The sequence below is a fragment of the Mycteria americana genome, chromosome 13 (genome assembly GCF_035582795.1).
Source record: "Mycteria americana isolate JAX WOST 10 ecotype Jacksonville Zoo and Gardens chromosome 13, USCA_MyAme_1.0, whole genome shotgun sequence".
Classification (NCBI taxonomy): Eukaryota; Metazoa; Chordata; class Aves; order Ciconiiformes; family Ciconiidae; genus Mycteria; species Mycteria americana.
This window is the reverse complement of record NC_134377.1, coordinates 6,586,733-6,607,877: the sequence shown is the minus strand read 5'-3', so window position 1 is coordinate 6,607,877 and position 21,145 is coordinate 6,586,733. Positions and strand designations below refer to the sequence as shown.

The window sequence follows — 21,145 nt, the reverse complement described above, 5'->3', positions numbered from 1 at the left end:
TATTCAAGCTGGTTTAGTTCTTTGAAATGACTGTTGATGCATGCTGACCTGACTTGTTCCCAAACATGATTTGTTCAGTTTGCACCTGAAAATACACATAGTTCTGCAGATCAGAGCAAACAGCAGTAGCCTAAAGTATGATCTCTTCTGTGCTTGGTAAAGAAGATGCAAGTAAACAGTTGTGCTTCTGGAGCTGGGATCAGATGTTTCTGTCCTCCTCTGCAGATCATCATACTCTAGTTCAGCAGATAACAAAAATGTTTTACTTCTTGGTATCTAGCAAAAACCTAAGTACTTGGATTTGGTTTCAAACACCATGAGAGAGACAATGACCTGCCACAAGGTTTGAGAAATTTGTCAAGTTCCAGATTGAAGCTAGGCCTTGATTGAAACAAAGCAGTATTAGTGAAATGCTACTCTCGGATTCAATGCAGCAAAGCAGATGCATTTTATAGCTAAAAATGTATGTAGTGAATATACCTTACTAAATTACTTTAAGGACTATGTAGGGATTTAAATCTTTTGAGGTTCTTCTGTAATATACTTTTTTAAACTGATTCACATTATTAGTATTTCCTGGTCAGCTCTAGCTAGATAGCTACTTGGTTTTCAGCCACAGTCTCAGTAACCAAAGAGAACTGGAAGGAGCTGCTCTCATGCACGGGATAGTTAACCAGTGAAACCTGTTCCTAAGCTATGAAAAGCTTCTTTAGCTTCCTTTTAGTAGCCTGTAGCCTGTAGCCTTTTGTTACATGGATCTTATGTGCTTATTAGAAGGCTTCTTTCAATTCTATCTGCCAGGGCTGAGACTAGGGACTAGCTCTGCCTTGGTCCTTACCGTGATCTGTCTTAAGGGCCTATCAGATGACAATTAGCAGTAGTTGTCACTTGTGAATTTGTAGATGACTCTAGTGTGAAGTTGGTTGGTTACACCTTTGGTAGAGGAATAGCATCAGATGATAGTGTGGAAATGAGTCCCTGCCACCTCAGTTCGGTGACAGAGGAGTAGGTATGACTGATGCTAGAACAGGCTTCAACAATGGCAGATATTTTGAAAGGGACTCCCACCCCAGATTTTGCTCCCTACTTTAATGGCAGGCTTTTACTGTGTGGAAATGAAGTCGAGGTGAAGCTGTAGATGGGAATAAGTGAAAGCCGAGGGCGTACTGGTCAGCCTGAAAAGAACCATTTCCAGGTGTGAAAATTTAAACCCTTTGCTCTTTAACAGAGAGAACTGTAGATGGTGCTCCAGACTGCATTCAAGCCTTACAGTGAAGGATGAGCATGGTCTTTAGTTGCCCTGTGACTCTGCTAGGAAAAATGCAAAGTAATATAAGCCCTGCCCAAGAGTATTGATCTTTCTGGACAGAAGACTAAAGATTACATCTTTCCTATGACCCCTTTGTTTTTACTACAGCCTTGTCTTTCATTCATTCTGCCTAGCATTTGCCTCTCTTCTTACAAAGAAGTGCCAGAATTGCTTACTGGATTAGCTACAGTTATACTGAAAATACCATTTAGATAGATACATGCTGCTACAAACCAGACAACTTGAATATTTTCTCACTATTGCAGGCTCTCTGATGTCTGTGAATCCTGGAGTTGCTCGCTGGATCAAGGAGCTGTTCTGCCACAATGAACGGGTTGTCCTTACAGGTGACTGGAAACATGGCTTTTTCTCTTTAACAGCTGTAGGAGCAACAAATGTGGGCTCTATCCGCATCTACTTTGACCAGGTGAGCAAGACGGTAGTAGGCAGCTTTCTGGTTTTGATGGTTGAGGTTGGTACAGTATAATAAAAGAAAATTACAAAAAAATTTTTAAAATCTTATTACCCTGAAGTTAAGGTGTTTCACAATACTGATGTTCTAAGACTGATTTAAAGGGAGTCATCTCCAGTATAGACTTTTTTTTTAAATACTTCTATTGCACTTTTGAATTCCTGCATTGTAAGTAAGTTCCTGCATTGAAAATGCCTGGATATCCACAGTCTACAGCTGTGCTAATGACTACAGAGTACTGAAATCCTCAAGTAACAGTTTCTTTCTTCTCTGTACAGGACTTGCATACCAACAGTCCATGTTACTCTAAAGGTTCCTACAATGACTTCAGCTTCATATCCAACAACAACAAGGAGGGAATCCCCATGAGGAAAGGGGAACATTTAGGGGAATTTAACTTGGGTTCTACGATCGTGCTAATCTTTGAGGCACCCAAGGACTTCAAATTCCACCTCAAAGCTGGACAGAAAATCCGCTTTGGAGAAGCGCTGGGCTCTCTATAGAAACTCTTTCAGCAAGAAGGTTTTCTAAACAAAGGGACTCTCTATCACACCACTGAGTGTTTCACTTAACAAGTATGTATCACTCAGCAGGACCTGGGTGAGGAAAACAGAAGATATCATTGCTATGTTAAACTTGGGAGTATTTGGTCTATATTTACATGCTGCTGAATGCAGAAAGAGAATTGAATGACCATGTATGTAACAGGTACAGCTGCCTTTAAAGATGTTGACCAGGGAGGTTTCTGTCCCACCCTGTGCCTGTAGTCTTTCATGTTCTCCCCTCAATGTGCCACAGGATAATTATGTTCTTAGAGCCTGTAAGTCCCTTTTAAGCCTTCCTAGGCTCTGCAGGTGCAATGGGGAAGGGTGGAGGCAGAGATAAGCTGTATTTAAAGGGACATTGACAGGCTGAATCAGACCTTGTATCTGCAATATCGGTTTTCAGACCTTGAATAAAGAATGTGTTCTCATATTTATTTTATTCTAAGACACTCTGCTGAAGTTCTTATATAAAGGCAGCCTGTGAATGCATAGAGCGCCAGACAGTTAAGTGGGCTAGTATGGCTTCACAGTCCAAACTAACCAAAATGTGCAACAGACAGCATCAGTACAATAAATTACACTCATCCAGGTTTTCTACTGTTAGACAACTTTAATCTTTTTACCTGACACTGTCCCTTTAAAAATGGACTTTGCACTGTATTTTAAACCTGAAAACACTATGTCTACATTCCGTATGATGAAACTGGTCATCTTGATATTTTCTTTAAAAAAAAAAAAAGGCAATCCATGGTTTTATTTTGCTATTCCAAGCCTTAAAGATTTTGTTTGTATGAGACACAGTTACTTCACCTCTTGGATTAAGGGGTTAGAAGATATAGAGGATGTTTTTCTTGTGTGATGCAATGAGATAGCAGCCAAAATATGTTTTACTTTCTGCTATGTGTCTTTGTTGTTGCTTTGTCACTAAATTCTTGAAGAATTAATTCCTCTACTTACAGAACACTTTCAGATACTTCAGGACCAATTTTTATTGCACAGAATGAAATGCCCTATGCACAAAACTATTACGGATCTTTGAAACAATGCCAGGTGCCACCTGGCCATCCTATAATGGACTGGCAGCAATTTCATCCTACCCAAAATATAAACCACCCCCCCATACCTGCTCTGACTTCTGCTCTTGTACTTAATGTTAGGAATGTGCTGGGGGCTGAAAGCCCTATGCTGAAGCCTCACCCTACAGCAAAACTTTAGAGCCTCTTTGTAACTTCATGTGAAGGCGGCAAAATCCAACACCTTGGATCTGTTAAATGTAGCACTACATGGCACTGACAGAAACTGGTGCCAAAGTGAAGAAGAGGAATTGAGTTTTAAAGCAATGTATCAATTGTTTTTAGAGAATAAACTGTTTCAAGTCCAGGCACTCAAACATTTAGAACTGATGTTACTGTCCAGAGCTTGTTGGAGTAGACATGCTTACGAAACCTGCCTTTCTGCTCTCTGAAAGATTTTTCATATTGCTTCCTTGCTTGAACTTTGGGTGTTCTTTCTGCTACTTCAAGGAGATGGTAGGCTTTGACCAGCTCTGATTTCCTAAAGAGAAACTTACTTCTCTTCTTTGTATGCACTGCAGAAAATAGAATATAATTTTGTTGTACAAATGTCCAGTTTGCCAAGTCCCGTATGCTTAGCTTGTCATCAGTAAAGACAGGATGATAAACTGCCTCTAAGTGATGTAGCGCAGCCATGACTCAGATGATGGTGGCTGTTTGGGTGACAAGCAGGAGAAAATTCATTTGGCTCTGAGAGTCAATGCTTCCTCATTTTACATGGGGAAGAGTTTGAAAGCTTGAAGTGGCTCTCAGCCACCTACCTTGTTAAACTTTTTGGCATTAGCAAGTTTACTCCTGCAGCAGTATATTACCATACACAGGTTATAGAAATGTACACTTTTTTAACCATTGAGAGTGAGAAAAGACTAATGCAAACATCAGCCCCAAGAGGATAAAGCTATGACTAGCCTTTTGACTAAACTTCAACGTCACGTTAACAGTATAAAGCAAGTGTGTTTCAGTGGACAAGAGAAGATATGACTGAATCTTCTGCCCTTTTTCCACTGGGGCCTATGGCATCCAAACACAGCCAAAGCAACTTTAAGCTTTAATTTCTTCCTACTCAGCATCACCATCCACAGTATCTGAAGGTTACTGTTAGCCTAGTAATGGAGGATGGGTTACCTGATGTTTGCTTTATTAAAAATCTAAGAAGGAGGGGAGGATTCAGCATGCAAGTGGCTGTTTTTGTGATGGTCTTAATACTGTGCAGAGCTAGCTGATTAACAGACATTACTTGTTAAGCAGTGGTCAGCAATGCACCCTGGAAGTGAAAGCAAAGTTCCTAGAGGGTACTGATAATGCTGTGAATTTCTCCTGCATGGAGAATCCATTTAATTCTTCAACTGTATCAGTAGCACGGTATTTTTGTATGTCAAAGTGTATGACTGACTTACTGACATTAACTCATTTAATTGCAAACATTTTGAAATAAAGAGTCTTATCACTGTTGCTTATCTTTCTGAAATGTCAGGGTAACCTACACTAGGTATCGTGAGTGCAGCATGTTTGGTTTGGTTTTTAACCAGCTGTAGAACAAAATAAACCAAGAAAAAATACTTACTTTAATTTATAAAATAAAAATGCCATACATAGACTAAGAGAATGTATACATCTCTTCTGTCTTCCCCTGCTATGAAAGGGGCAAAAAGTCCTACCCGTGAGCTGGAAAATTGGTTCAGGTGCATTATATATCCAGAGCAGCCTGGATATCATGCAGGCGGGCAACCAGGTTCTGCACATGATGTCTCTCTTTTAGTTGTGCTTTGGTGAGAGTGTTGATCCTCACCTGCAACTGAAAGTGAAGACAATTGCATAAGCTGTTTGTACAGCAAGATGGCATTTAGTCTTTTTGACAGAGGAAGAGTGAATGAGTTCTAGTAGCTTTTATTATCCCACTTACGAACCATTAAGTGACAGGATTGTGTCACTCAAGAACAGCCAAGTACTGACTAGCTTTAGAGCTAATGGAGCTAATGGTGCAGTACCCAAACCCATGGCTGTATGAATCTGGGGACTGAGAGCAATGCAGATGCAGTCATTGTAGCTACACTGTCCTGAGAAATCACAGAAAAAAGTTTGAGACTGAATCTACTAAAGCCTGCTATGAAGCTTGGAAATAGCCTTAGAAAGGTCTATTTGAGCTGGAGTTACGTCTCTGCACAAATAGGAAGATGCATCTACACAGCAGTCTGTTCTGCTCGACAGCCCGCTTCTGATTACAAGTTTCCCTTCTCTTGGCACTTTAATAACAGCTTACTATACAATTCCTCACAGCTACCATCAGCCTTTAGGCTAAGTGCATAGCATAGTGATAATCACTTGCATAACTTCAAATTGTTTGTTATTTACGCACCTGATCCAATTCTTCTTGAACTCTTGGTACATCATCTTGGTCCTCTGGTTGTGTGCTCATTTCTAGCCACTTCTGTAGAATCTTTGCCTGCTGCTGACAGGACCTGATAAAATGGATTAGAAGGATTCTTATCCCAATTAGGAGCTCAACAGTCTAAGCCAACTTAGACCTGCAATTGATACTTGCAAATAAGACCCAATTTTTTATCTCAGACCAGTGAATGATAAAAGTCTTTAAAATAAGAAAAAAAAAAAAGGATGCTGGAAAGCAGAGAAATCTGTCTGAAAGCTGTTGTCTCCATTTCCTACTTCTAGTTCCTAACTTCTTCCCTTCCTGACAGTTGAATCCCCTCCAAGCCCCATTTTCTTTTAAGCATTTTTGTAAATGTCTTCTTGTTCTAGTAGAGAAGTTGTCAAACCCCAGCCATATTTTTTTTTCTAATTGACAGATAAAAAAGCTAAGTCTTCACTCGTCATGATAAAAGAACTAAAAGCTAAATTTCAGCTGCTCTGCCAAGTTCAGTTGTACTGCCTTCAGATTACACCCAATACCTTTGTCATGCTTTCTCCAATAGCTGCCAAAGGTATAATTAAACCACTTCCTGACTAGAAAAGAAGTTGTGCATGTACCCTCTCCCACGTGGAGTGAACTCTTAAAAGGAGAAAGTAAAAATCTTTAGAGCTTGTCTCTGTTTCAGTCACAGTTCTGCTGTGAACAGACTGGTTATTTTCAAAGTAGATACATACAAAAAAATGCAATGTTGAGTTGACAGCGTGAAGAAAGGCTGGCTAAAGGGGCTTTGCAACATACTTGAGTTCTTGTTTCCTGCTGAAGTAGTACTGCATCTGCTGTTGGATCTGTCTGAGTTCAACTTCCAGCTTTCTCTGTAACACCAGTTCTCTGGAACTGTACTCCCTTTCTTCCCCTTCAGCTGAATGGAAGATACAAGACACGAGCAATGGAAGTAGAGCAGACTTACAGTGTTTCTTCTTGTCAAGGCAAGTCAGGTTAGTAGACAGGAAACATGGAACCCTCCCAAGTCCTTTTCACATGTTTTGTCACCCTGTGACATGTACCTATTTATCCAAAAGATCAGGTACAGTGAGAGGGCAGGAGTCCTGACAGCATTACAAGCTCTCAAGACTCAGTTTAAACATACAAAAAAAGATAAGAAATGCTCTAGTGAATGGTTTAGTACTACAAATGCTATTTTGGCCTATTCATGATTTAGTGTTTTGCATCTACTCTAGAAGTAGTAAGTCTAGTCCCATGGAACACAAATTTCATGCCCTTATGTCATGAAAAACACCATGTTGAGAGGTGCTTATACACCATCCATCCCCTTTACAACCATACTGTAAGTACAGGGGAAACTTGGAGACCCTTACTGAGTGAATTCTTGCCTCCTGAAGTGAGTTCTGCTGTACATTTAGCCTTTTGTATGTGAATGCCCCAGTACTTGAGCACATTCTTGCTAAAAGAAGCCAACCCCTAGCCGTTCCCATCCTTCAGTCCTTAGAACAGGGCTTTAGCCCTCTGATTCAGCACAGTCCATAAAACTGTATTACCATCCCAAAAAGGAATGACTGATATTCTTCACCTCCCGAGGCAGGCATACAAGACTGCCTTGTCTCACATTTTGTGGAGTTGACTTGCAGTCTCGCACATATTGGAGGACACACAACTGCTACAGTTCAGATCTGAGGACCTACCTGCAGTTTGGTGACTCCATTTTCCCATTACGTCTTCAGGTGACAGCAAACGTGGCTGCAAGTTTGGTCGCAACTTCTCCACAGAGTCCTGTTGAGAGCCTTGGGAATGGGCTCCTTTGGGACCACTCGCAGGCTGACCTCCTGTCTACAAGGTCAGAATGATACTGATTTTTTCCTCAAAGGGTTTTCTTGAGTAAGCCCTACAAGTAGGGTGCACCTGACCTACTAAGCCCTACTCCCACTCAGACATCCCCCTGTAGTCACTGAGCCCCTCACATAACATACCACAGAAGCAGAGCTTAAGAAATGGGCTCTTTCATTTCTAGCATGGAGGTACTTCATCAAGATTAACACCTCCCATTCCGTGTGGAACAGAGGAGTTTAAAATGCAAGCACCTACTTGCAGGTGAAGTGAATTTCAATTTTTGAGACTCTCAGCCATAGCCACTGCTACTAAACTGAGTTACTCTTAAATCTCTGTAATCTGGTTGGCAAACTAACTGCTCTGAACCCTTTGAAGGAGCAGCACTCTCAAGTCAATTGCTAGGAAAAGCGTCCTGCTAGGAAGGACACAAGACCAGGAAAAAAGGCATGAATTACAGTACAACACACACGTGGATTGGTCAGCTAGTGAAATATTGCTTCAGACTGGTGGTAAACAGTTCTTGGGCATTCAGAGCCAGTTAACTTGGTCAGCTTTTAAGATGATAAATAGAACAAGGAAAGAATAGCTCAACCACCAGATGGGCAGTCCAGAGGAGCCATGGGAAAAACCAGCAATAAGCAACATGCATGCTGACAGTAGCCCAGTAAGCACCCTAGTTTTTCCTTCAGCAATACACTCACCATTTCTGCTCCAGCTTTCATTTGGGGCATGAAAGATGAAGGAGACCATAGCTCTGGCCTCTGAACAGCATGGTGCACATCATGTGTCCACAGTGGTACAGTTGGGAGAGCAGCATGTGTGAGAGATGGATGGGAATGACTGGTATTGCCCATTTGAGACAGACATTTACAGGTACTTTCTTCCATTTGAGGCGTTAGCATTAAGTGCCCAGTCTCCACAGAACATTTGTTCACAGATGTTTGCTGAAAGGGTGCCTCTGATCTGTAAACGAAGAAGGATGAGGTCCCTGTAACACTGCAACCTGTTGGTCTTGTCCTTTGCAGCCAGTGCAAAAAAAGGGAGAATCTTGTTATTCCCTTGCATACAGCTGTCCAGCTAGCTGCTTTTCTATGCAGGAGAACCCCAAATTTAAAAAAAAAAAAAAAGGCAGCAGCAAAGCAGTTAAGGTTTCCATTACTCCTACATGCCCTGCTCCAAATCCTCCACATTAATCCAGGCTGAAACAATGTCTTCAGAGCTGCGAATTCAACCCATTAACAAAATCCTGCCTTATTTTGGTTTGGGGACAAGAGAAAGAGTGGAGCAGAAGCAGCAATCTCAGATAGGTTTTGACAGGAAATTGATAGATATTTCCCTTCTCTAAAGCTAATTACGGAACAGTTTCACAAAAAAAGTTCAGTCTAAACATCTGCTTAAAAGCAATTTCAGCTTCTATAACAAGAGCAGTTTCAGTTCCCTCACTTTCAGGGCTAAGAAGTGATACCATAACTAAAACAAGTGCAGAACACTCAAGACAGTGAAACCACTGCTTGGTTGAACAATTTCAGCAGCATAGATGTTTTGGGGAAAGTAAAAATAAAAGCGCAGCTCCTTTTAGAGCAGTAAAGTTGACTCAGCCAAGACAGAGAGAAATACTCAGTTCTGGCTCTGCATTACCAGAATCATTAATGATTCTCCAGTAGATTAGTTAAATCCAGACCCAAACCTGTTGTGGAACAAATATGATCTATGAACCACAAAGCATCCTGTACAACTCAAACTTCTGAGTTTATGTGGCAAGACTGACAGAAAAGGAAACTTTACTTATTAACTAAGCCCATTAATTTTGGAAATAAGTGATATGCCTTATCTTTCCCTGAAAATCTCTCACTAATGAAAGGCAGGTCTTGGCTGCTACTTAATTAACTTGAAAGTTCCATTATTATTGGAGGCTTCATATAAGAAACCTGAAGTTTTTAGGGTCACCATGACCTTTTGATAGTATAGAGCAATGCACAGTCCCATAATTACTGAATGTTCTGTATTATGAAGGTAAGGGGATTTGAGGGGATAAGCATAGCTTAAGGCCTCCTGTAAGTCACCCTCTTTTTCTTTACTTTTAAAACTAGATTTTCTACCTAGTAAAAGGAGGTCCCAGCAGTTCCTTGCTTTCTAGAGATTCCAGAAGGAAGTCAGGCCTCCGTGGTGGTAACCTTGCTCGTCGAAGAGCATTTCTGAAAAGAACAAACAGAATTAATAATGCCCCAGATTCATGATTACTTTAAGTTGGCATAAGCTGGCATTGCAGCTAAAGAAACAGTCCCATTCCATCATTCATCCCTGCTCTGAAACATTCCCCTTGCATGCAATAATAGTTTTTAAAGATTAAATTTCAATCTGTATTAATGTCGCAATCTGGTTCACCATATGAATGACTGTGCCAACACGAAGGGACAGAGGGACAGAACTGAACAAGGCAGAACTACTTCTTTTGGCAGCATATACTAGCTTAAAGAAATGTGAAGCTATCACCTTATTTCCCTTTAAGGCTCCTGTCCTGGATTGAGAAGCTTCATGGAAGATTATTCCTTGCAATTGCCCCATGATCAGTAAGAATTCTTTAAGGAATAGCTTCCCCAGGGGAAAGAAAGGGGCAAGAAGAAAGTTCAGTTTCTACACAGCCAGAATCTTGATGTTTATCATTGCATCAGACCCTATACCCTGCAGTGAAAAAAAGAGCTTCAGTGACAGCTCTAGGTCACTCGGACAAGATAAGCTCTCATGATGGTGAAAGTCCCACCACATACACCTTTCAAATGTTTCTCTGTGTAACTGTTCCTATGACAAATGACCAACACTCCATGAATTCATAGTTGTATATTGAGAAACGCATAGTGGAAAGTGTATAGCTGAGCTGATTCTACCTGTTGCTGATATGTAAGTATAAAGCCACAAATTCTTTCATTATTTGTGGGCGGATGTATGCATTATACAGCAGCTCTTGTCTAACTCTGCAACACCAGCTGTATGATGCAAGGTCAGAGAAAGAGTTAGGAAAGCTGCATGGAACTGTCAGTCATCAGTGTGAAAACTTGGAAATACAAAAATGAGAGAGACACAGTCATATAGACTACATATATGCAAAACTACATATATGCCAGAGAAACCCAGGAGGGACTAGAACTTCATACTCACAGATCATTAAGAATTGAGTCCCTATCAGCAAGGTGAAATGGTAGATGACTGCATTTTGAAGGCCATGGCTCTTCCTCTGCTGAATGGCCTCTTGTCTCAGGGCTAACATCAGGCATTTTAAACGTCACTTGCTTCTTCAGAGGTGGCAGAAAAGAACAAGGCTTATTTAATTTCTTGGAGAGAGCCTTCTGTTTCCACAGCATGGCACAACGATACACTGACTGGTGAAGGTTGTAGGCTGCCTGCCAACACAAAGAACAGTAGAGCGTTTGATGGCTGAGAGTAGGAAGCAACAGCACGCCACCCAGAGAGAACACCACCACAGAAAAGAACTGAGATTTCTGATGACCTCACAGGCATACCAGCTCTCTTAGTTAAATTAGCAGGTCCACTGTGGTAATATTTGGGTAAAGAGAATTAGCTGGGTACTTCTGCGATGAGGCAGGCTGCACATTAGCAAACAGAACAACTGTTGTCTTGAAAACCTGGAAAAAGAGCTGGGAAAGCTGCCCAGGAGCAAGAAGAGAGCAATCAATACAGGCACCCCTATCTTCCTTTCCACACACAGGACTGGGCTGATACTCAAAGGCAGAAGTGACACTAGCCCATATTTGAAGGTATAATTGGTGCTAAAGCTAAGACAGGATTAGACACAGCCTCTAATTCTTCATTCTAGCACAGAATTTAGAGCCCAGACCCTACTCACAGGCAAAGGTTTCATCCAGCTATATTGTCTATGGTAGGAATTGACCAGTTCTGAAATAGTTCATTAAGAAAGGTTCCCAATTAGCAATGCAAGTCTGAAGTGCTCTACTCTCAGCTGAATGAAAGGACAGGGTGTTTTGCTTTGAACCACAGACAAAAGTGTATATCAGATCCAAACAAGAGCTGAGATGTAGGGCTCCAAGATACATACATACACACAAACACACACACACAGGGTAGATCAGAGCAGACCAGTCCTGGATGTATCTGAGTGATCACTTGTCTCTTTCACCTTCAGCTGGTGCTGGGCTTGGAGCTGTCCCCCCAACTGTTTCATGCCAGCAGTGTATCTCAAGACCTGGGTTACACCTTCTCTCAGAACAGTAGTGTGGTAAACTCCTGTGGCTTTTTCAATGTGATCTTTCTTCTGCTGTTGCCCCTTGGCAAGCCTGAGCCAAGCATCAAATACCTACAACATGAACAGCAGACAGCTGCAAGTGTTACAAAAACAGGTTCTGGGCCAGGGAGTCCCCCTCCACACAGCAACACCTTCCCTTCCACTATATAGCAATATCCAGAGCTACAGCAACAGCAGGACACTACCACAAGGACAAAGGGACAGGGATTTAAGTCAGCTGAGGCTGGATGGGGAAAAACATGTGCAAATTTTTTAATCTGATTAGAGGATTTAGGAACAGTTTTCCAGCATCCTAAAATAACATATAGCACCCCAAAGCTGAAAGGAAACATATCCACTGTGCACTCTGCTGATTGCAGTCAAATCTGCACACCATTTGCACACCTGCAAATTTACTTGTCTGCCCCTAACCCCCACACACCCTTACCTTCCTCTGCAATGAAAGGGACCAGTGCCACAATGCTTGCACTGTCTTCCGCTTCTCCCATCGCTGCTGCGACAGCTATCGGGGAAAAAAATTGCACAGCAACCAGGTTAGGAGTTTACATATCCCACACCAGAAACGCTAGCCAAATGGAGCATCAACCAAACAGGAAGTGCTGGTGGAGCCATAGCAGAATAACCTACTCAGTTGACCCAATATATGGCAAGGTGTCTCTTGTGCTAGTGGAACAAAAAAAATCCAGAAAATGTTTCAATAAATTTTTGTGGTCCTCATGTGTAAATGGAATACGAAGGAGAAGAAGGGATAAGGATCAGCAAGGAGCTAGATACCTACCCAGGGGACAATTCCTTACCCGTGTCTTCCAGCAAGAGAAGGAAGCAGAGCAAAGTCTATGAGTCATTAGCTGATCTCCCTGTCTCTGCAGTAGCTGTAAGGTAACCAAAACAGTGAGTCACTCTCAGACAAACCCCACTTACCTGAGCCAAATGCTACTAGAGCAGAAGAGGTGCCAAACAGCATTTATCACCTTCCCTTTGTTCCGTTGAGGCCACCCTCAATATCTAAGTGCCCTACAGTGTAACCCCATTTGCAAGTATCTATGAGCCCAGCAAAGATTTCATCAACAGTAAATGATCCCACACATGGCAAGCTCAGCTTGTCATCTCTTGTTAAGTCTATTAGTTCTATCAAAGCTTCTTCAGACAAGACACAGGCGTGTTCATTCCTCCTCAATGCACAAGGCTGTCATGCTCCTCCTCAGACAAGACTACCATTCCCTTCACCAGGGGACATGGCCTGCTCCTCCACACCCACAACCTCCCACCCTGGGTCCCTGGCTGGGGAGGTTGCTGATCCTTCTCACCATTTTCCCAAGGCATCGCTGATGATATTTCTTCCATTTCACCAGGTACTTCTGGAGTAGGTGCTGCTGGTGGTGCTGTATTGCCCGGTGCTGCAGAGCCCTCAGCATCAGAGACTCCCTAGTTAATTCCTTCCAGTGAAGAAACAGGGTCTGTAAATGTACTGTTAGGAGAAGATAAATTAACTAATGTACCAAAAGGAGACTATTAATCTCAGAGACTATCAAGTGATCAGCTACTCTTCTGACTGTTTTAGCAATACTTAACACTAACAATACTCAGCACTGACAGTACTCAGCACTAGGGCAAAGGATTGTGAACACTTCAGGTAACGGACAGTGAGCCATGACTTGCAAGTCTTCCCTGCTGCCATCGATATTCTTTATAATCTTTAGGAAATTATTTGCTGCCTTTGTGCTTCAGAGTCCTCATGTCAAGAATGTGGCTGGTACCATGAAAAGCTTGCAGAGTTTGAGGGCCTTTCTGTATTAATTACTAGAGAAAGATTGAGGCAGTAATTGATAAGATTACTTGCACTACCCTCAAAAGAGAGACATCTGAGCTTCTCAAACTTAGTAATGGAAAATTCCTTTGAGGAAGGAAGTGTTACCATCGCTTATATAGACAAGGAATCAATAGAGAAGTGAAAGTCACATAAGAAGCCTTCAACAGATCACTGGCGTCCCAAGTCATTCCCCATTCTATGGGGACGTCCTTTGTAGACTTAATAGACCATCCAGTCATTTCATCTGTACAGATGACACAAAAGACTGGCCTACTAAGCCATGTCTTTCTAAGGATCATACACAGATAGCTACGTCTTTTGAGAGTTCGATATCTCCATCAGCTCACCTATATCCAAGTGTTTTCTGGCCTCCATCACAGCTGTCATCTTCTGCTGACGGTAATACAATTGTAGTGAGGCAGTGTATCTCCACTGTAGCAACACCTAAAGGTATAATGCAAACAAGAGACAGGATACAGACTGACACTGCAGTGTTCTTTGGAAGGGGAAGCAATGTACTCCACATTGCTGGCACCATAACTATTTCCATCTCGTTTTTCACATAAGGCTCAGCAAGACAGTGCAAGTTTCCTACAAACTAAATACAGCAGTATTTCAGAGGGTCCCCCTGGCATTTTTCAAGGTATTCTTCTTTTCTGTCCCTCCATCTGCCTGCCCGCCTGCCACCCCCACCCCACCAGGTAATACTACTATGCTGTATCATACTACTGGTTTTCCCTTCTTTCTAGGAAATGGGGAGAAAGAAAGGAAGAGGAAAAACCATGAGCTCACTCAGAGACAACAGTTTCAGAGATGCGTGTAAAAATAAGATGGGACTCCCATTTTTTAGACCTTTCTTAATAGTGGCTCTTAGATGAAGTTTTTGGCCCTTCTAATTGCATTACCTGACCCCTGCCTGAACTAGCATCTGTGCTTAGACCTTGGTATCTGCTATACAGACCCTACCTTTGACAGGATTGCTCTCCTGTAGTGCTCATCTGCCTGAGTAGTTGCCTTAGCTTCACATATAAGAGCAAGGGCATTTTCTCTCCACGTACACAGAAGCTGTCTGAAGGCAAAATGTATAAAAAATTAAAAACCAAACAAAAACCATTAAGAATGATTGTCGCTTGTTCATTGCTACCTTCCCACTCACAGGCGAACCAAACCCAGCTGCCTCTATAAACTCAGTCTTGCAAATCAACTTATGCCCCTTCAGGTCTCTGCTGAAGAGAAGGCAGTGCAAAAACAGAACACACCCTTAAATCTAGCATCTTAAGCTGAGTCAATCAGGCTCTGCGAGTGACTCAAGTTGTATAGCACTAAAAACAAATGTAGTTAAAACTAAAGCAACTACAACCAATACAAAGTGATATTATCTTTAATCGCTCTCCTCACTATAATACAAGACAGCCTCTACATCTTCCAGGCTGCTTTAATATCATAGCAGTCAGAATCCATGCACTGCAGGGAATGATACAGTTTACTGTCTGCTGTCTCTCATGGGACTAAACACAGATAAAAAAAATTAAAGCACAACAGATGGCAATCCAGGAAGAGGTTGACTTCTTTTAGCTAGATGACCTGCACAGATATAGCAATGCACGGCAGAGTCAATTCCCAGCACCGAACACTCAAAAATTTACAATGGTGGCCGTGGGGAAAAAAAAAAAATAGTTTGACTGCAGTGCAGTCACTTCTCTCTCACACTGCACAAGGAAACATAGACTTACCGCAGCAGTAGTCTAGTGTGCTGTTTCTCCTTTTCAGCTACTTGGTATAGAATACACTGAATGTTATGTTGGTAACTCTGCAAGAAAAGCAGTGAGAGGTAAAATTTCCCTCAATTGCCAACATCTCTGAGGAGAGAAGATATCTGGAAACTCTTAGTAGCAGCTTAGTAGAGTAGTAGCGGCAGTAGAGTATAGGGAAAAAAATGAGGTTACAGCCACTGAAATCGAATGCTGTTTTTCCGAGATGAACAGTCATTACACACTAGTTAATGCTAGCTATTATATACCCTTCACCAAAGCCACAAGATTACATTGGTTCTTCCTCTCCAAAAAGCAATGCTAGAGCTTATACAACCCTATCTACAATAGCCTCCATTCTACCTTGCACACTTGGTGTGTAAGTGCCTAGAGTGAAACAGCATGGCAGCTCTTCAGTTCTCACTGAAACACTTAAGCACACACAGACAAGTCCCACAAAGAAAAGGACATTCCCTCCTACCTTCCAGCCTGCCAAGGTCTTGCCCAGTAACGTGTGCCGATAGTGCACATCTGCTTGCACCAACTTCCTCCATTTCTCACGTCGATGTCCCACATACTGTAGGGGGGGGGGGGGGGGGGGGGGGAGAAAAAAGATATGTACACATGATGGAGGGAAAACAGGCAATGGCAGAGAGCAGAGGGAAAAGGACCATTCCCAGTCTTCTGGGGAAACATCAATCCTTTATCTTGCTATAATAGGTTCTCACTCAAACTGGTGCTGCACTCTGCTATTCCTCCAAAAGGCCTAGCTGAGGCTTTTTTTTCTCTGCCCCTTTTAGAAATCCTCTTGAAGACTGACGCAATTCACTCAAGTTAACAGTTCTGGACCAACAGACTAGTGTCAACTGCAAAATTTCTCATAGATTCGAGACATGCTGCAAGGCACGTTAGGTACTTCCCATCATGGTAAGGAAAAGGCCCAGCATAAAAGTGAAGTGCCATCTGATAGGGCGTGCTATAACCTGTACGCAACTACAGCCCATACACCATGGCCTTGCTGCAAACTTCTAACTAAGTAAAGTTTTGAGAAGGACATACACAGTACTGGCAAGGGACAATTTCATCACACTAACTCTGGTTACATTCCCAGACGTATCTCCTAAACTGTAGTCCCATTCTCACTATACCTGCACAAGTGAACAAGAAGTCAAAGAACTCCCCCTCCTCCCTACACAATTCCTGTTCTGCCCACACTGAACTGGTTTTATTCACCTGGAAAGGGAGGAGAGCTTAGGAATGACTAGTGTTTAAAATAAACAATTTAATTTCTAGCCATATGGGTACAAGCAATCTGAGCATAACAAAAAGGATTCAAGCTCTTCCCCATCTGTTAACTCTCTCACCTCCCTCCACTTGTTCCAAGTCTGCTGCAGACACTTTGAATAGTGAAATCTTAAGGCTTGCATCTCCTTGAGCCTCCTATAGGAAAAATAATTTAATTATTTCTCCTACAAAGTAATCCATGTTACTGAACCCCTCCAGCACAGACACGAGTCCACAGTTGCTATTTTCAGTAAGTCACTTACTGAGTGAAAGACAAACCAGCAGATTCTAAAGCACAAATAAGGAGTCAGAGTCATTGCAAATTAAATGCTGCTTTGTCAAAAGTAGGCCACCACAGGGCCAATCCAAATAATTCTCCCTTTAAAAAAACCTTCTTACTCTGTTTTTCTCTCCTGAGTATTTTTCTTCCACAGACAGAAAGCCTTTAGCAGCAGCAGGTTACTGTAGTGATCTCTTGCATGAGCCAAACCCTCTTGCTCCTCCAAACATGCAGCTGTTCTTCTACGCCAGAAGCACCAGAAACAATGCAATAGTTGCCTTTCAAAATGAAGGACAGCCTATAATGGAAAGAAGGTGGCAATGAATTCATGACACAGGCCAGTTACAAACAACAGAAGACAATTCCTTAAAGGTGACATGCACAGAACTGTCCAATGTTTGTTTTCCTCTTCTCATGTTGAACAGCAATGGACACATGTCATCAAAGCCCCTTTGCCCCAAGTTTACGCGAACATGTTCTACAGGCACCTATATGCGTGTGGATGGAGAAACTGTTAGCAGAAAACAGCAGGCCAAAGAACGGAAAAATACAAGCCGATAAGTAGCATGTGAAAGACTCCCAAGAACCGATAAGCTCCAGAAACCAGTCCTGTTGAATTCACAAGAACTGATAATCTCAGAACACCAAGAGTCAGCCATATCTGCACAAGGCCACCCACACATGCTACCATCAACTATGAGTTGTGTAACGCAACCACATAAAAGGCAGCAGTGGCTGCTACATATGAAGACTACAGGATTATATATACATCTTAGGAAATGAAGGGACTTTCTGGACACCTAGCAAGAAGCAACTAGTTTGTCAGTACAACCCTGCACTTCTTAAACAGGTTAGGGTTGGCTCTTTATTGCTATTATTGTTTCACCCAGGTAACTATGAAACTGAGAGAGAGAGAGCGCACACTCATATTTACTGGGTGAGGGAATAAGCAAATAAACTATGTGAATAGTTATCCTCTAATAATAACAGCTTGATTCTATTATTAATAAACAGCTTAACTTAAAAAAATGTGATTAGTAAATATTGGTTGTAACCTGTTTCCCCTAACTTGATCCCCCATCAGGGAAAAGGGAATTTACAACACTCAAGTCCATCTCATGCTAACTAATGTTCACAAACAGCAATTAAGAAATCATCCCCTCCATTTCCTAAGCAAGGCCAGGTAGAAGAGTTACATTTACCCTCTTCTCTCCCATTCGGTATTCTTGCTGCTTGCACGCCTTCAGCAACCACGTGTCAAATACCTGCCTCATCAACACCCTCCTGCAAGCAAAAAGGGAGAATGTCAGTGCAGGAGAGAAATCTTACCCAGAATACATGAGACAAGATTAATGAATTTTCTGAAGTTATTAGAACTCCCTGCTGTCATTCAGATCATTCAAAAGATTGTTCCAACTTCTGACCAAATAATTTATTTTGTTTACAAACACACACAGAAAAAAAAGTATATAATAACCTTTTATTTCTTTTCCACTGTAAATATAGTCCACTCCCTTCTCCCTTGGAAATATTTTGAAAATCCTACTCTACTTTTTTATTTAACAACAACAACAACAACAAAACCCCAAACAAACAAACATTGTAAAAGGACTTTTAAAAAGTTATAACAACAAATAATAAAGAGCAGCATGCTCTGATCTCAATACTGAAGGGATTCTACCAAAGCCTTCCTTCATGAACAAGGTCAGGTTAGTTGCCCTCATTATCAAAGCTTCTTTCTCTCTAGATGAAGATAGTACTTGCTAGTCTGCCTCCTCCCCAGGGATGCACAAGAGTCATTATCAAATAGTATCCCAAAAATGCAATTAACATATATTTGTGATTGAGCACTATACATCTCTCACACAGAACAAAAGCAGATGGTAGAAGCGTCCTAGTCCAGAAGTCTGAGCTACAGCCTAGTGGAAATAGCACCCAGTTCAAACTACATCAGTTATTTCCATAACTCAGTTATGTGGGCGTACTAATTAGACTGTCAGCAAGTCCCACCTCTTCTCTAGGCCTAAAAGATATTTTGGATTCTTACCAGGTAATTTTTAGTAGGTAGCTGTTACACCTCATTACAAGTTTATAGGTTGGTAAACATGAGTTAAGTAAGTCTTCCTGGAGAGTACTGGTAGTTGTCAGCAAGAGTCTTTGATCTGTAGACAGTCACAAATCTCAACTGATGGCTCTTCTGAGCTATCTCCTGGGTCTTACCACCAGACACAGCAGTCGGGGCACTCACTTGTGAGACAGCACATAGGTGCATCAGAGACCAACAGGGAAGCTGAGTTCTGGCAAGCTGCCATGAAAGTTTTACTTGAGCCTGGTTGGAAAGCAGCCCCAGATCTCTGGACAAGGAACACACTTCTTATAACTTTTCCTTTTGTGTTCAGGAGATAGGACTTGATTTATACTCTTTCTAAAGAGAAAAGATTGTACACAAAAACATTCCTGACCCATGGAATCAAGGCTACAGAACCAATGAGAGCCTTCGAGCCATCTGTTCATCCCTTCCCTGGTGAGAGTTATATTGCAGCAGTTGCATGCTCCAATTCATCTTCGCTAAGCTTAACCTTAACTTCCTGAGTCTTTGAGCCTTTTCTCTCTCCTTGTCTCCAGAGGGAGAGCTAATGCACCACAGCTGCACCCTCAACCAGTTGGAAAAACTCTTTCTTGCTTGCAGAAAATGCAGCTGCCCTCATTACTCAGCCTGCCCTCCAAACCTATTTGTGAATCTCCCAAAAAGCAAGCCAATATCCAAGGCAAAACAGACTTTCTGCAGGTTGCTTCTCAACTGTGAAGCCAGGCTTCTGATGACAGAAAGGTACGAGTCTAGAACACAAGGCATGACCATTCTCTGCCAATGAAAGGTGCAAGGTCCCAAGTCTACTAGGAAAGAAGATTCAATGTTAAAAAACATTTTTTTCTCTCAACTAACACAGGAAAAAGTGTCCCAGGAGGTGACTCATTGTAAGAGCATATTTCCAAACATACCCTTTCCCAAGGAAAGCAAACTTTTTTCTGTTATTATTCTAATACAGAAAATGGGAAATAGGTTTTTATAGCATCATAAATCATAACTCTACCTGAAGAGTCAGCACTGACTCCATGGGTAAGAATACAAGCCTAGGCAAGGCCTTTAAGGCATCTCAAAAAAGGCAAATGCTCTTTTTTCTTTTCCCCCTCTCTCAATTGGTATTTCCCCCCACCTCTGATTTCCACAACAAACAAGTACGCACTCTTGTAACTCCTGTGCATGTCTGTGCCTCCCTAATATGCCAGTAAAAGTAGTTAGTAAGATATATCATTACTCTGAGACAAAGGCTAGTGGTTGAATTTTAAGAGGTGATGAGAACCCATAGCATCCATTTACTTTAACAGAAAACAGAAATGCCAAGCACCTCTAAAGAAGAAAGATTCCCAGTAATTTCACTCAATTTCACATTGCAAACTTAAATTAGAGTAACTCCAGCAGTCGTAATGGATTTATTTTGGCATGACTGCAGGTGTGAAACATAACCAGTATCATCATTTTGAGTCCAGGTTTTTTTCCTGAGTTCCACACTGGTCTTGGAGGCAAAATTAAAGCTTACAGGCACATCTTGTTTGTTTCATATTGAATCAAACTGCACATACTGCAACTGACTGTAAGACAGGTAACCACAGTAATATTTCTTATTTCTTCAGTGACCTCTGAGCAAAACCAAAGTGACCCTGATGCCAAGCCATGAGGCAATTTGAGAGATCTGTGCAATAGGTATGCCCTGAAGATAAAACAAGAATCAACTCTAACTCAGTACCAAGTATATCAGTCACTCTTGTAGTATTAGCCTCTCTTAATCAAGAAAATTTTAATACTTAAAGCAAACTCTGCTGGGAGGATTAAAAGAAATTAGATAGAAATTTTATTGAGTGGAAGATACTGATTAGGCCACATAGTAGTTCTCTGAGCTGTAGTAAAATCAAGTATCTTTTTGAATGCAGGCTGTGCTAAGCTGATACAGAACATCACAGATAAGCTTGCATGGCAGAATGAAGCTTCCCTTCCTTCCCGTATTACCCTGCATCTACTTTAAACCTAGCAATTCTATGTGGCTCGTTGCACTAATATACTAACATGGTG

At 41.7% G+C, this 21,145-nt stretch overlaps 2 protein-coding genes across 10 annotated transcripts in view; one reads left to right on the top strand and one right to left on the bottom strand.

Annotated features, from left to right (window-relative positions):
• Positions 1 to 4,851, top strand: part of PISD (phosphatidylserine decarboxylase) — a 30,285-nt gene extending 25,434 nt beyond the window's left edge. For all 5 annotated transcript variants that reach the window (XM_075516229.1, XM_075516226.1, XM_075516228.1 and 2 more), the window contains 2 exons: positions 1,576 to 1,736; positions 2,060 to 4,851. In XM_075516229.1, coding sequence (XP_075372344.1) covers positions 1,576 to 1,736; positions 2,060 to 2,284 — 386 coding nt within the window. In that variant the 3' untranslated portion in view covers positions 2,285 to 4,851. The remainder of the gene's footprint in view (positions 1 to 1,575; positions 1,737 to 2,059) is intronic.
• Positions 4,852 to 4,914: 63 nt separating this feature from the next.
• Positions 4,915 to 21,145, bottom strand: part of SFI1 (SFI1 centrin binding protein) — a 34,634-nt gene continuing 18,403 nt past the window's right edge. For 2 of the 5 annotated variants that reach the window (XM_075516205.1, XM_075516204.1), the window contains 18 exons: positions 18,219 to 18,300; positions 17,136 to 17,314; positions 16,817 to 16,892; positions 15,934 to 16,029; positions 15,435 to 15,511; positions 14,668 to 14,770; positions 14,049 to 14,145; positions 13,199 to 13,359; positions 12,689 to 12,763; positions 12,319 to 12,393; positions 11,766 to 11,942; positions 10,769 to 11,010; positions 9,712 to 9,807; positions 8,314 to 8,575; positions 7,468 to 7,612; positions 6,566 to 6,686; positions 5,756 to 5,858; positions 4,918 to 5,194 (listed from right to left, as the gene is read on the bottom strand). In XM_075516205.1, the coding sequence (XP_075372320.1) occupies positions 5,087 to 5,194; positions 5,756 to 5,858; positions 6,566 to 6,686; positions 7,468 to 7,612; positions 8,314 to 8,575; positions 9,712 to 9,807; positions 10,769 to 11,010; positions 11,766 to 11,942; positions 12,319 to 12,393; positions 12,689 to 12,763; positions 13,199 to 13,359; positions 14,049 to 14,145; positions 14,668 to 14,770; positions 15,435 to 15,511; positions 15,934 to 16,029; positions 16,817 to 16,892; positions 17,136 to 17,314; positions 18,219 to 18,300 (2,275 nt within the window). In that variant the 3' untranslated portion in view covers positions 4,918 to 5,086. Of the gene's footprint in view, positions 5,195 to 5,592; positions 5,859 to 6,565; positions 6,687 to 7,467; positions 7,613 to 8,313; positions 8,576 to 9,711; positions 9,808 to 10,768; positions 11,011 to 11,765; positions 11,943 to 12,318; positions 12,394 to 12,688; positions 12,764 to 13,198; positions 13,360 to 14,048; positions 14,146 to 14,667; positions 14,771 to 15,434; positions 15,512 to 15,933; positions 16,030 to 16,816; positions 16,893 to 17,135; positions 17,315 to 18,218; positions 18,301 to 21,145 lie in introns of those variants that run through there. The other 3 variants (XR_012777742.1, XM_075516206.1, XM_075516207.1) reach the window with 3 other exon arrangements.